We start from the raw sequence: 15,427 nt of genomic DNA, 5'->3' as shown, positions 1-15,427 counted from the left end.
CCCGTCCGTATCCAGTTTTGACTGCCTTGTTATCCTCTTCATTACGTAATTTCGCTTGCGCAAGTTGATTTTTGTCCAATCCTTCTGCAATTTCGGTAATCTCTGCAGGTCCAAATCCTCCATCTGGGTGTAGCTCAGCCAATTTCTTTCTGACATTTCCATAAAGTTTTACTAGGTCAGCCTCAAAATCGATACCCTTGAATTCACAGTTCGTCTTTTCATCATTTAAACAAGATAAAAGAGACTGTATAAGCTCTCAGCGAAATCTTGTTTTTTCTTTACCTTCTTTCTTCGACTTCTTAGGTACTGAAGCGCCTTCAGAAAGTAACGTAGAATTCATGGTGGGCGATGCGCGAGGGGAGGCATCTTCAGAAGTTTCCTTTTCTCAGGCGCCGCGGCAGCGGTAGGGCCGGTCGGGCCATGGCCCGACCACTTTTTTTCAGAGTAAAGAATTTTTTTTGAAGTAAAAAATTAATTTTTCAAATGTTTTAAAAATTCAGTTAGAAAAAAAAATTGAACTATGACGAACACAAAGAAACATTAGACTCACTATCCCTGATTGATATTGCCAATGATTTTGTTAGAGTTCAACCTGAGCAACTAAATATTTTCGGCAAATTTACAGAAAACGATTTGTAAACTTCTTTTTTCTTTTTTCAGATATTTCATCCATCTTGACTAATCATTGTATGAATATATTTTATACATTATCATTTAAGGCTCTACAAAACACAGTCTAACATTAATAAATTTGCTGACTAAATTTCTCTTTTGGAACAAATTTTATGGCTTTGTGAAGATATCTTCTTCAAGAAAAGGGGCTGTTTTAGCCAATCTAGAGGAGTGAAATTCGCAAAATTTTCTAGCCCGTCGGCGCCAACCATGGTGGCGCCTCCTTAGACACTATATTATGTGGCCCGACCACTTAAAATGTCGAGCCGCGGCGCCTGTTTCTTGGTCTGGTACTGGATCAGGCGTATCGTTCGCTCTTTTCCTGAAGTCCTTTCCTTTGGCTCTAAAAAGGCAAATTATCAAAATGTAAAATTTTGGAAAACCATTTCTTGAAAGTCAATTTGGGAAAGAAAATACACATGCTTTTCAACACAAAAAATCATAAAATATGGGTGAAAAAGTGCTCTTTTCTTACCTTCTAATTATCTACTAATAAATTTGGGCAATAAATTGTATTTTTTTACTTACCCTTTTGCTTTTGCCATCTTACAACACAACTCTCAACAACTCACTATATCAAAAAGGAGAAAAAATCCACGAAAAAAATCACGATAATGAAAAATATCAGCTCTCTTCCTTTTGTAGAATCATACATCAAGTTGCAAAATAAGCTTTCACTTCGGTCTCTACTCAAATATTTTGAGATACACAGAGTTTTCACACCGGAGTGAAATTTCATGCCTGTCTTTTTAACCGAAGTGAAATCACTCCGGAGTGAAGTTTCACTTCACTTCACCCGTGTATACAACATGTGAGGTTTGTGAATAGACCGAAGTGTTTTCACTTCACTTCACTTCGGCTACCCGAAGTGAAACAGTACGTGTAACCACCCCCTTAGCCTGTATTACTTTCTTAATAATCACTAGAGTCCAAATAACACAGGAAAGTGGTAATTCTTTTATTAACATAAATATAGATAGTTATGAAGATAAAAAGATTAATTCTCTACGAATCATAAAAAATATTTTATAATTTTTATATGTATATGCATAAGGAAGGGGTAACATAATTTAAGCAATTACACGTTTTTTTATAAGAACAAACTATATAAGAACATAAGGCTCCGATGGCCAAAATGTTAGGAACAAGTTAAGAACATTTGGCTTTGTAGACTTAAAAACACCCTGTTTCATAGGAAAATGGTCAAAAATACTAACAAAATGGTTAAAATAAGAACATGCTCAGAACATTTTTAGGCTTAGAACTGTAAAAGTTAAGAACATCCGAAGGCTTCAGAAAATTTTGGATTTTGGATGTTCTTAAAAAAAACGTGTATTCCCCAAAACAAGAACAGAAATTTTACGATTCAATCATAGATTATTGCTAATTAGCACTTAATTTTTCCGGATAATAGTTCGGATTAAGACATAAATATTTTTAGAACAAGGAAATCTGTTAAGCAGCTTAAGCAGGGACTCACGTTGATATTGAGGAAAGGCTATTGATTCTGGCTGATTATTGCAGTCCAACCTCGTCCCCGTGTATTCCAGGCTTTATTTATGTTACTGATGGACGCCAGAGAATATCTAGCCGGGGTATTATCTAGCGCTATCAATAAACATCAAAAAGCTGATAATATGTAGGGAACGAGGTTGATTGCAGTCTACATAATTTCTTTTGGTGTTTTGAGTTACAGAAACTTTGTTTTTCGAAAATGCATCAAGTTTATCATAAATTATAATTCAAGAAAAATATTTTACATAACAAAATAAAAGTTCAAGTAGCAAGAAATGTCCCGAGTTGGCATACAACGTTGTTTTGACTGTACTTTTATCATTTAGGTTGAATATCTTGTACAAAAGTCAACCCACGTGTCGAAACTTTACTCACATTAAATTTCTTACCATTCTTTTTCAGTTTGTGAGCTTCAAGAACAAAATCTTGTCTTTTATCGCCGTAATCTAATATAGCCAAAATAGCATTTATTTGTTCGTCTGAATGAAAACCAATCATGTAATAAAAGAAAGCATCCCTCATGAATTTCATTTGTAGGCGTGCGTGAAGTTCCGTACTACTCACGTTGTCTGGGTTATTCCCAACTTTCCCACCCTGTGGGGACATAGGGCTTGCTGGGCTTGATTTTGATAAAGCTCCCGGTCGTGTTTTTATATTAGAAGCTATGGTACTTTTCGGTGTCGTCGAGGTTGTAAACGGGCTAGTCTTTTGTTGTGAAGTAGTGTCCGGGCTACTCATTCGCTTACTTTTACAAATCGGCGTCTCTTGTCGTGAACAAGAAGACTGGTTTCTATTCAACGATTTTTTCTTTACATTTGGTGATGACGTAATGTCTTGATCACCCAATAAGTCAGTTTCGACTGAATTATCGAGATTAGAAGGATCGCAACTTATCGAAAAGTCTTCCATATTGTTCAATTGATATAGCCTCAAGTCTGTAATTTCTTGATTCAAACGTTCACATTCAGTTTGATATGACGCAATTTTAGCCTCTTTTTCACTTACCACAGCCTCTTTTTCAAGAAGTAGTAGTTTTAATTGTGCGCTGTTTTCAAGCTCCTCTGACAAACTTTTCTTCAACTCATTGTTATGTTTCCTTAGGTCTTGAATCTTTTTGTCTCGCTTAATCAACAAAGTATTACTATTACTCAACGCACGTTCCAGTTCTTCAATCGTGGTACGTAACAAACTATTCGTCATCGTTGCTCGCTTATCCTTAGCACTGGTTAATCGAGTCAGAATTTGTTTTTGTTGATCAATTTCGCATGGTTCTTTTTTAGATGACCCGGCCACAGTTGTTTTTGTTTTGTTTTTCAGAGCTAGACTAGAAGGTGAGATCTCATCGTCTTCATCGAAGAAGTCGCTCTCGATATCTTGAAATTTCACCGTATTATCATTTGTGTTGGTGTCCACCCCCTCACAATCTGTTTCAAAAAAATCACTCTCTATATCTTGAAAACGAACAATATCCTTGGTCTCACCACGATTTGTTTCAAAACAATCATCGGTTGGTGATTTATCCATGGCCTCACAGTCGGTATCAAAAAAATCACTTTCTAAATCTTGGAATTTTATGGCTGCAGAATTGAAGTGATTGTAATCAAGATCTAAATGCAATTTAGAGCAATCTTCATTTATAATACCACTGTCAGTGCTTAAGCTGACACTTTCTGCATTGTCTAAATTCCATAGCTCTGAATCCTCATCATTATGTCCAAGGGTATCACCTGAGGACAGAGACACGCTTTCCTCTTGGGAACGTTGCTCGACGTCTGTACTCGAATCATCATCATTACTACATAAATCCGTTTCCTTTATCGCTGCAATTTTCGAAATATCGGTTGACCTTAACTCTTTGATATCCAGTGTAGAGCTTTCCATGTTACGATTGTCTGATAGCTTGTCTGCCTTCGCTTCTTTCTCCCTCGGTAGATAGGGCATATCTTTGTTTTTATTTAATTGATTCATACTTTCTTCGTCGATGAAATCATATAAAGTCAAATTCGCTTCTTGGAAATCGTCTTCGTAGTCTAGTAGGTCAGTCTCTTTGAGCTCTCTCAAATCGGTCTCGCGGATTATGGAGTTATAAGGAAATCCGTCTTCAGGCCCACTCATCTAGGAGAAAAAAGAAAAGAAAATGGTTATGAAACGGTTCTAACGAGACTTGTCCCAGAATTCAGAATTCCAGTTCCCGCCATTATCTGCAAAACTTGGGAACAAAAACACGTAAATTTTTTTGAGTAGTCACATGTTTTGACTGCCCAAAGTTAACTATAAGAGTCGAAATGAGAAAAGATGAGAAAAAGTGTAAAAGGGTGTAAAATTTAGAGAATCTGACCATACTCTGCCTTAAAATGGTCAAAAGTTTTCAAGAAAATAAAGAAAATGCACTGTAAGGGTCGATTTTTCGCCCAAATTTACTCTAATTTTTAAGGGTTCGATTTCAAAGCCCTAATTTTAGGCTGCACGTACGGTCGTTTTTTAATCAAGTGGCCATTTGGACCCCCTCACCACTTGGATTATCATTGTAAAATACACCCCTTTCTCACAAACCCACTGGGACCCCTTCTCACTGGAAAAATTGGTCAAATTATCGTCCCCAGTGGAAAATAATACTCAAATTTTTGTCCCTACAGAGAATATCCAAATAAACCAATCCTCACTGCAAAATACGATGCTTTTTTCCATCCCCACTGAATCTTCTGACTTGAAAACAATGGAATTCGAATCCCCATTCATAAGAAAATATGGGAAATATGGGAATGTCATTTCCGAATATCAATCCCCATCGAGTTTCAGTCCGTTACTTTTATCCCCACTGGCTGAAAAAATCCTACCGGGTCTGTGAGAAGGAGATGTTAAAAGACTCTGAAATATGTTAGTCAAAAGTTTTACACAAAAATTTTTTCAAAATTTCCGTTTTTAAACGAACTCGCTAGAGATTATAATCTCTTCCCCTGAAAATATTATAATCCTCAAAAAATTCACAAAGGAAAAAATATTATGAAAACTTCTTTTGTTATTTAATTTTCAAGAAATTTTTCCAAAAGAAACAACAGGGAAACCTCTCTTAGCAGATGATTTTCGAAAGAGTCATCAAGACTTTATCGAAGAAGAAAATTCTCGTACAAAACATAAATTTTGGTTGTACCTTCACTAGTGTTTCATCACAAGAATGCCCAAAAACGGTAAAAATTACAAGCCTCAAACGAATACTCTATTTCAGAATCCCAAAAACTGAGTTGCACTAATCCCTCAGCCAAAATATTCAACTCTTACACTTTTATAGTTTTAGCAAGAACTGAAGAGTATTGTATTGGAATAAAAGAAATTGAAAACACAAAGGTTAAAAGATAAATCACTACTGATGGCTGTTTCCATCCAAACATATTCTTTGAGCATAGTTTGTTTCAAACACTAACAAATACAAATTAAAGCTGCTTTCTAAAAAAAAGAAACCTTCATGTTCATGTTTGTTTACAGTTAAGGAATTGATCTTCATTAGTAGATCGTTATTAATTTCAAGCTTGAATACCTATCCAAATACTACAATTTACTAATAAAGATACAACTTTTAACAGTACCCAAACAATTTTTAAAAGGTTTTTCTAGTTCCAAGAAAAGTATATTTCATACTCAAATAATTTTGAAGAACTCTACCTTTTCCACTTAAAATTGAATTATTCCTTGTATGTTTTATGCCAAGCAAAATATTATAATTTCCTCATCAAAATCACAACCTTTCTTGATGTTCACCTCTCACAAATTTCAACTCCCTCACAACGAATTATTCACCACTTCTTTAAAAAGTTCCTTCTATTTTCTTTAAAAAATCATATCTTTAATTTTTAATATCATATATTTTCATGTTTTATATCAAATATGACGCTTATAAAAGAGCGATGTAAAATAGAAGAGAGATAGTGGACATAACTCTGATATATAGTTCTCCTCATATCATTTTTTACACAATTTTCTCTCTCTCTAAGAGTCACCAAGGTGAGCCATCGAAGATTGTTTTCATGACTAGCTTTTATAATTCGTTCTGATTAAATACAAAACAAAAAAGTTATATCTTCAAAACAAACTTATAACCTCCAACTCTCTACTCGTCAGCGAGAACTCTGCTTGATAATTAAAATAGAGACTCTCATCTAAGTAGTTGACTTTGAGAGAAAAGGTGTGTTTTCAGAGCTTTCAGCTAATCTCACTTTGCTAATGATATGATTAATTTAATTCAATTCTGTCTGTCTCATTCAACAGAGATGTTCAATTTGTGCTTAAGCGCTCGTATTTAGCATTTAATCATTGACATAGAAGAAGAAAATTCGTGGAACGTAATCATGTTTTTGATATAGTTCAGTAGTTTCAGTTGAAAGAAAATCTAACTAATGTGTAACAGTGTACAATAAGTTCTTGTTCAGGAATTCGTCTGTGTTTCTTTTGTTCCAGGCGGATCCAGGTGGCACGTCAAGTTGTTTGAGCGTTAATCTAACGTCATCCTTTCTATGACACCCCTGTCTCATTCATTAAGGATGGTTCGTTGATACAGTCATTGTTTTTATCCCAGGGTAAGTAGTTGGGCAAAACGAGTGTCGGGTGGAAAAAATAGTCTCTGAAAGGATCGGTTTTCGAACTTTGGCTCTGACATACCCGTCACCTCGCAAACCTAGTACCTTCGGGGGTTTTGTATAAGAACAGTGGTACATTTAGTATTTAGCCTTTAACTGAGCGGAATGTGTACTATTAGCTGTTATTTAGAGTTTCTGTTATATAAGGAAGTTCAAGCATAAAACCAAAGGAAATTACTAGTAGAATAAAAAAGACTATTTATCAAAGTAATTGATTTTATGACCATAGTGATCAAATGCTTTCGACAAAATATTTAAACTAATTTTACAAAACTACGTGGGCTACCTGCTGATCATGTAGCAAGTCAAATCGATAAAAAAAGGCTTTTGTGATTTTATTTTACTGATGATGGTGACAACATAAATAAGTTATGCATACATCCCTGTTTCAATCTCGGTCATTTCAACTACACCAACAGCCCCGGTGGAACTTCTTTTTTCAGTGGGGATAAAAACTCCTATTGAAATCCCAGTCGGAATATAGAAACTCTATTGTTCCAAGGTTAAAAAATCCAGTGGGATGGGTTTTGAGAGGAATTTTTAAACATTGAATTTCAAATGGGGATGAAATCAAAGTCAATTTCCCAGTGGGGCTGAAATTTCAGGGTATTTTCCCACCGGAGACGAAATTTTTGCTAGATTTTCCAGTGGGGCTGGGGTCTCAGCACAGGGGTGTTCAAATGAAGGAACGATGTACGGTAAATTTCTTTCCTTTTTTGTTTTTCATGATACAGGGGTGTATAATCAGTAAACTCTCTTGGTCCTCATCTGACCTTAAACGCTTGAGGTTCTGTGATGTTATGATTGATTTAGATATGATTGTCATTAAAACATGTCAATATCTGATCTGTATATCATGATAGGGAGGTTGTCTAAAATAGTCGAAATTTATATAAGTCATCGTGAATATAGCAAGGTCGTGGAAGTAATACGAAATTTACGTACACATTATAGCAAACTTGATCATCTTTCCCAGTTTTCTTCTCGTCACCAGACCCCAAATAATTTCATGATATAATTTCCAGTACGTACAACTTACAACAATCCAATAATATATTTTTCTTTCCAAAATCAAAACTCCATTAATTCAATTTACGTATTTTACTATTTCATTCTTGTACTATTATGAAAATAAATGCCAAAAGATTTTCAATGAAATTATAATTTGACATACGAATCGATATAATATTGCCAAAACTTTTTTCGTCCTATGTGTGATTTTTCTGACGCGTCAAAACGTCAACAAAAATACATGCAATTTCTCTTTTCAAATAAAAACACAAAATATACAACAGAACAACACCAAGTTGTTAAGTAGCCTTTTTACTGTAATTCGATCCGAAACTCCAAAACTTCCCACTCACGTTTTATTACAGACAGTCAGAAAATTTTTTCAAAACATTTCTTATCTAAATCACACAGAGAATTAAACGTTGTTACATTTTTTGTTAATTACGTTTTTTTCACTGAGTTCTAATCTAAGCAGAGATTGAAAAAAAACTCATTATCCTATCTCTCAAGTTGTTGCTATGGTAAAATGTTGGCATGTCATTTTCAAATCTCATTTACTTTTGTCTACATTCTGTAGGAGAAATTAGTGACGTAATGTTGTAAATAAAGCTTGCTCGATTGTTTGCTTGTTTACAAATTACCGCCAAGTGGGCGTATTTTTGCGTGAGGGTGGTTGATGGTTAGAGATTGGCGTTGAAGGTTGATATCCGAATTTTAGGATTTCATTCTACCAAAAGATATTGATTTAAAGTCTTAGCAGAGCTAGAAAAAACGTTTTAGGTTAAACATTTTAGGATGTCAAGTTTTAGGAAAGCATTTCTAGGTACTGCTGGCAGCTTATCAAAATGGTGCCAAAGAGATTGAAACCCGATTGAAAGCAGAGTGATTTAAAACATGTTTTTACATGGGAACGAAGTTGATAAAAACACGTGACTTCTAAGTCGAAAATTTAAAAGAGAATTCTAGCATTTGCCCGGGGGGGGGGTACTTAGGCAAAAATGGATGATGGGTATGGTATGTGCGGACGGTAAGGGTCGCTTTTTTCACCTTTCAAAGTCTCTCTAAGGGTCGGAAAAATCAGAAAGTTTTAAATTAGTCTCTCTAAGGGTCGGAAAATTCAAGATTTTTAGGAAATTTTTTGATTTCCAGAGAAAAAATTGTAATAAAGTCTCTCTAAGGGTATGACTTTTTCAGAAATCTAAAAAAAAAATTCAAAAAGTTTCCCTAAGGGTCACCTTTTCAGCAAAAATCAGTCTCTCTAAGGGTCGGTTTTCGGAGGTCCCGTCCGCATATACCCCTCATTCGCCAACCCTAGTACCCCCCCCCCCCGGGAGCATTTGTAATTAGTAACATTTTTAAACATGCATTCTTTAGGAAAATAGCCCAAAATGCTGAAGCTAAGAACACTTTAAGAACATTCTTAGACTCAAAACACAAATTGCTCCATTAAACTTTAATATCTTTATGAAAAACGTGTAGTACAGCATTGATACAAAAAGTTACACTCATATCGATCACGTCGAAATAAAAATTCCTGTACTGAACTTTGAATCGCGACACAGCTGTGTAGATTTCCCTAGCTTTTTTAGGTAGACACCGTGTTAGCTTTGATTTTTAGAGAGGGGGGTTATAAAACTTGATTTAGCAAAATAAATTCCTCACCTCTTTGACGGTGACAGTTTTAACAAAATAGATGACGTCATCATATGGTTCTACATATTTGACCACAAACTTTCCTTCGCTTGGTCCATCCTCTGCATCCATTCTAAGAAAAAAAATCGGAAAAAGTTGAAGTTTGAAAGGACTGATATTTCAAACCAACAAAATATGTGCCAAGCTAAAGACACCCTCTACCTTAACATTTATGTATCACGATTTAGAAAACTAGCGCATGCGCTCGCAAAAAGCTGGGTCTAAAAATTGGACCTTACACTAAAAAGAAAATGTAGCCAAATTTGATCAAATTCAGGTAAAAGATCGACACTTCAACTCCTTTTTTAAGTTTTATGACCGTGTTAAATGAGAGATCTCGAATAAATCATCATTATGAAGCTGAAACTAGCTACCCAAGCTTCTGCGTTATAGTTTGAACCTTGTTTAGCTGTTTAGCCGCAAAAATGCATAAAAAAACATAAATCCGTTAAAATTTGAGCAATTATGTTTCCAAAAAAGCAATTAACACATAAAAGTATTCGAAAAACATATACCCTTTGAATTTTGTAAAACCTCGTTTCAAACGATCAAACATTTCTGCAAACTTGAAGAGAAATTCGTCCACGGATAAAAATTTCTAATTTCCGTTGTGCATAGTCAAGCAACCAGCTTCACCCAATTATTAAACACGCTTAAACAGTTTATACAGATTTTCATAAAACAAGAACCCTGTCCAACTGAGCCCAACAAATACTTCTGGCCGTATCGCTTACGTATTGTAAAATGTCATAGTTTCCTAATCGTCAAAACATAAAAAATCTCCCAGTTAATGAATCTAATTTACCAAATGCTGTATCATAAAGATTGACTTTGGTAATTGAGATCTAAATCAAAACTAGGAGCCTGCTTTTAGCTTTACAGAACGATACTAAACTGTGATGAATTACAATCGTATCATATTTAGAAAAAGAAATCCGTTTAAAATAAATTCAGCGTTGAACCCAGTTTAGCCCAACAGGAGTACTTCCCTTTTCATAGTTCTGACCAGAATGTATATATGGAAAGAGCTTGTTTATTTATGTGGACCCAGAAGTTTCTAAATAGGTCTTCAAACACTGTTGACATAAATCTCTATCAGCAAACAATCAAACGTAGATTATTATAAGAAAGAAGTCATGCAATCTTGTTTTGTAGATGGTAATGATTCTAAACTGTTATGGTGAGTGTGGTGTAAATGGGTTTTCACTTTTGAAATCTTTTAAGTAATTAACTAAATTTGAAATTATCCTTTAAAGGGCCAAGTGGTACGAGGTAATTATCTCCGGGAACGATGCAGTCAATTCATCATAACATGAGCCAACCTCGTCCCCGTGTACCCCAGGCTTTATTTACGTTACGGATCGACGCCAGAGAATATGTAGCGCTATCAGTAAGCATCAAAAAGCCGATAATACGCAGTAAACGAGGTTGAACATGGGCAAAAGATTTTCCATTAACATTGATTTAATAGTCTTTCATTTTACTCCTTATTGCGAATAATGAATCAAACGCGACAATGAGACAGTGGAGGTATTCGGTGATTGCAGTTACCATATCTAAAAACCCTATAGTATAAAAAGAACTTCCCAGCTGGCCTACAACGTTGTTTCATCATTCATGTAATAAATATCATGGACTTTAGATGGCCATTGTTTTGATGTTTTGATGAGCAGGTTGCAACTTACCTCATGGTAAAATACACAGTCTCCCAATACCAGTCCTGCAAGTTCGAATAATGAAGATCTTGGTTTTCTAAAACTCACAATGATAGCTACAAAACGAATTAACAGAAACCAGATCTTCACATCAGATAGCTTTGAACCAATCCAGAGATGAGACAATTGGGAGAGATATACAACACTTAATTAGAGGATTATCATAAAAACAGTTTCATTAATTTCGGGAAGACATCCCACTTTATCACTTGAACTCACACAATATTTACAGTTCTCTCTTATTGGATGGAACTTGTGTTACTAAGACTCGCATCCAATCAAACTTTATGATTGTTTTGTTGATCAAACTTTATGAAAGTTTTTGACGCTGAAAGTAATTTTTGGTAGTCTTCGAAGTAACTTCCCAGCTGGCACACAAGGTTGTTTCAACGTTCATTTAACGTTATACGGACGTTGTGAACATTAGATGGACGTTAAAACAACGTTGTGTGCCAGCTGGGTTTGTATCAAAAAAATCTATGAAGTTTTTCAGTTCCAGCCAGAATGTTACTTACTTGCTACAAACTGTGTACTGAAAAAAAACGAAAAATAATGCCATAAAAAATCATCATTAACCCACACCAATTTGCTGGATTTCTTTATATTTCTTCCACGAGGGCTTGGATTAGCCAATCAAATTACATTACACAACATACATACTTAATTAATAATGACTAACCTGGCAAACGTGAATTTTATTGACTTAACATAAAGCCAACATCAGAATTGTATGATGAAGCTGTTATGGAAGTCAGCGAAAATATTTTCTAATTTTCTCAATCTATAAAACTGGCCTCAAAAAAGCTTGATTCAATTTATTAATTTGTATTACCTACTCTCTATTTTACATATGCAGATATAAGCGAGTAAAGAGTAAGATCTTATCAAGTGATTTTTTTGTGGTCAAATGAAATTTTATGGTCATAACCTGCACCATTAGAGTATATTAATTGTATTATGAGAAAGAAGTCATGCAATCTTGTTTTGTGCATAATTCAAACTGGTTTCAAAACTTGCAACATGGTCTAAATAGGTCAAATTTGTCATCAAAGCTTTGCTGTTATTTTTGTCATTTTCTGAATTCGAAAGATTCCGTCACCGTAAAAATGGATGGTTACCCATCCATAGCAAGTTGATCTACTTTTTGATTTTGATAAGTGTTATTAAACACCCATGTCTTAAATCTCCGGTGGAATTTCTTCCAACAGTGGAAATGCTCTCATCATTGCTCTCAGATCAACAAATATCTTGTGGGGATGGATGGCTTTGGAGTACATTTTTTCAATTGAATCTAAAATAGGGATAATAAGAAAGAGTCGATTGTAGGGTATTTTTTTTGGCCGGGACGAAATTGTAGCCAAATTGTAGGGGTCCCAACGGGTCTGTGACACAGGGGTGTTATTAAATTGTAAAAAATCTTAAAAGTTATTGACTGAATGACTTTATGAATAATGATCGAGAAAAGTGATATTGAGTCATATCATATATTCAGATATTTGTGAGGGTGTTCGCAAAGCTTTAGAAAAAGATGACAGAAATGATGATGACCCATATCAGCCTTGGATCACCAAGGACCACAATTACAATGAAAATTTTACCTTTCTTGAGCGCTTTGAATTGATATTAAAGCCATATTTGATTTGATGATTAAATTAGATTCTCTGTGACATCAACCAGTAGCTTACAAGAAAATCTTACAATAAATTTGATGTGACTTTTAAGCGCTAATATGAACGAAAAAATAACTTTTACTTTCTCTGTGTTTTGAACCAGTTGTCAAGAAAGGACATTTCTCTAATGCTAGTTGGACATTATGGACGTTCGAAAGACGTTGGTCGAACTTGTTTTACCGTAGAGAGAAACTAACCAACTTCACGTATCACTTTATGCATACTGAGGTTTAACAAACTATATCACAAAATCGCTACGGCGGAGTGTAGTTATTCCCTCTACGGACCAATCTCAATCTAAAAACACTCTTCTCCTCAGAGCTGAAGAGAATTGATGCTATTTAACACTTTGTAAAATATGTCAATACTTTTTACAAAATGAATCCTTGAGTTGTCTCCGTCATTGATATAGTGTTTAAAATTTGAGTCAAAACAAAGCACCAGTAAAACGGTAAATTAATTACAGGTCTCTCACTAAGGGTGCTTTTTCACTACGCTAGATAGATAAGTGCTTCTCATCAACGGTCCTTTTCATAAATTTCTAAGGGTTGTAAAAAATATACAATGAAGATTCGTGCTTAACATCAGATTTTGATCGCTTCATATCAGCATTCCAGATTTAACGTCGAAAATTGGTCATTAAACCTTTTGTTCTCCAAGAGAGGGCTAGGCTGCGTTTAGACCAACTGGCATTTGTAATTTGGCATTTGCTCATGAGTGAGTCGATTTTAATGGGATTTTAATAGCTTTTCCATTGAATTTTCTGTCATGGCATTTAAGGAATCGTCTTTTTAGAGTCATTACTGAAAAGGTGATTCCTTCAAGTTCAACTTTGACAGATCAAACAATGAAAAGCATGGAATTTCTCAAAAACTGCAGTCATTAAGACTGAACCTTTTTGCCGTAGGGCTAGGCTATGGCAAATCTTGCAAATTTTACAATCTATAGAAAGAACTGAATAAAAAACGTGCAAATACTTTAAAAAATCAAAAATATCATTTTTTCTCTTTGTTTTGGTTCCTTTGTTTGATTTGAAATGCCAGAAAAGGGGATTCCTTTGCTCAAAATGGCATTTCAAATGCCAGGGTGCGTTTAGACCAGCCTGGCATTTGTAATTGCTTGCAGTATTCTTTTGAATTCTATTGTTCCGCGCAATTGTTCGGTTTGTCAAATGCCTAATGATGCCAGCGTGTTGGCATTTCGTTAGCAAAAGGCGGCATAAATAAATTGGTTGCCATAAAAGTAGCAGAATGTGCGGTGGGATTCTTTTGTAAAAAATTGGTCATATGGGAAAAGTGTTTTCTTTCCCGATAGAGTTGAAGAGCAAACTTTCAGCTGTATTGATTTGATACAAAAGACGAGGAATCTTGTCACAGAAAATGTTCATTAGAAGGCTGTAATTCTAAATCCCTTGATATGCGAGTTGATGATTTTTAATTAAATTTTCTTCAAATTCAAAGAGTTGTAAACGCTTTGAAAACTGTTTTGGGAGTCAGTAATGCTTTCCTATCAATTTTCTTTGTTTCAGCTAATCGATTTTCGCCAGACAGTCTCAGTAAAAAGCCACCCTAATTCGAACTTCTATTACCTTAAAATCTGCATACACTAGTGTAGCCTGGGAATCCAAGCGTTAAACTTTTTTCACAGTCTAGTTTATGATATTTTTGCTGCTGGTTTAACGCTTGGCGCAGGTAACTCGCCTGCAGGGAGATTTTTCCCTGCAATGCAGGTTCGGCCTGATTGGCCAGCTTTCGGCGTATTACTTAGCAGTACTTTCGCGCGCATTTTGATTATTTCGATGCGCGCGCATAATTTATGGAAAAAGCTGATTCTGCAGAAAAAAGGAAAACAAATGAAAATGAAAACATAGATTCATTTCAAAACAAAAAGTGTGTTTGCCTGGGTTTTCAAAGTTCAGAAACTCAACAAGGGTTCACACACAGACTGTTTATAACATTCTGTGTCAGACTAATCTACCTGCACCAAGCTCTATAATTTTAGAACTTTGTGAGGTGAGGTATTTTTTGTTTTTTCTAAAATTATGAGCTTGGATTCCCAGGCTAACACTAGTGCTCTAAGTTAAATATGTATCCATCGGTTTAATTTACTTCTTGATTGTAGATTTTTATACACGTTTTTTTTCATAAGTACAATCTATATAAGAACATAAGGCTTTGCTGGCCAAATCGTTAATAACAAGCTATGAACATTTTAAGGCTTTGTGGACTTTTTAGAAGAATGGACAAAAATACTCACAAAATGGTCAAAATAAAAACATTTTAAGAAAATTTTTAGGCTTAAAACTCAAAAAGTTAAGATCATCCAAAGGCTTCAAAAATTTTAGATGTTCTTATAAAAAAAAGTGTAGCTGCAACTTTCTTTCTTATTTTTCGCCCACGCTATTTTGGTCGTGCGTAAACACGATTTGTATGCGGATATGGATCGTTTCTTTTGTATCAATTATTGAGGAAAATTGAATGTACCCAGCTGGCACACAACGTTGTTTCAGCGTTTATCTAAC

The 15,427-nt window shown here is 34.9% G+C and overlaps 1 protein-coding gene across 6 annotated transcripts; it reads right to left on the bottom strand.

The window, feature by feature from the left end:
- Positions 1-1,669: 1,669 nt before the first annotated feature.
- Positions 1,670-12,937, bottom strand: LOC136807712 (DNA ligase 1-like). Of its 6 annotated transcripts, none has more exons than XM_067064314.1 (3): positions 12,835-12,937; positions 9,492-9,594; positions 1,670-4,302 (listed from the first exon to the last, which is right to left on the bottom strand). In XM_067064314.1, the coding sequence occupies exons 1-3, from the start codon at positions 12,867-12,869 to the stop codon at positions 2,506-2,508; spliced, it is 1,935 nt and encodes a 644-aa protein (XP_066920415.1). In that variant the 5' UTR covers positions 12,870-12,937; the 3' UTR covers positions 1,670-2,505. The 6 variants fall into 6 exon arrangements, with proteins under 6 accessions (XP_066920415.1, XP_066920414.1, XP_066920416.1 ...); XM_067064313.1 differs by lacking the exon at positions 12,835-12,937 and adding an exon at positions 10,037-10,257; XM_067064315.1 differs by lacking the exons at positions 9,492-9,594; positions 12,835-12,937 and adding an exon at positions 7,764-8,093 and having other exon boundaries at positions 1,671-4,302.
- Positions 12,938-15,427: the final 2,490 nt, after the last annotated feature.

Source organism: Clytia hemisphaerica, unplaced genomic scaffold (genome assembly GCF_902728285.1).
Source record: "Clytia hemisphaerica strain Z4C2 unplaced genomic scaffold, Clytia hemisphaerica genome assembly, whole genome shotgun sequence".
Taxonomy (NCBI): domain Eukaryota; kingdom Metazoa; phylum Cnidaria; class Hydrozoa; order Leptothecata; family Clytiidae; genus Clytia; species Clytia hemisphaerica.
Note: the sequence above shows the minus strand (reverse complement) of the source record. Positions and strands in the feature narration are given on the sequence as shown.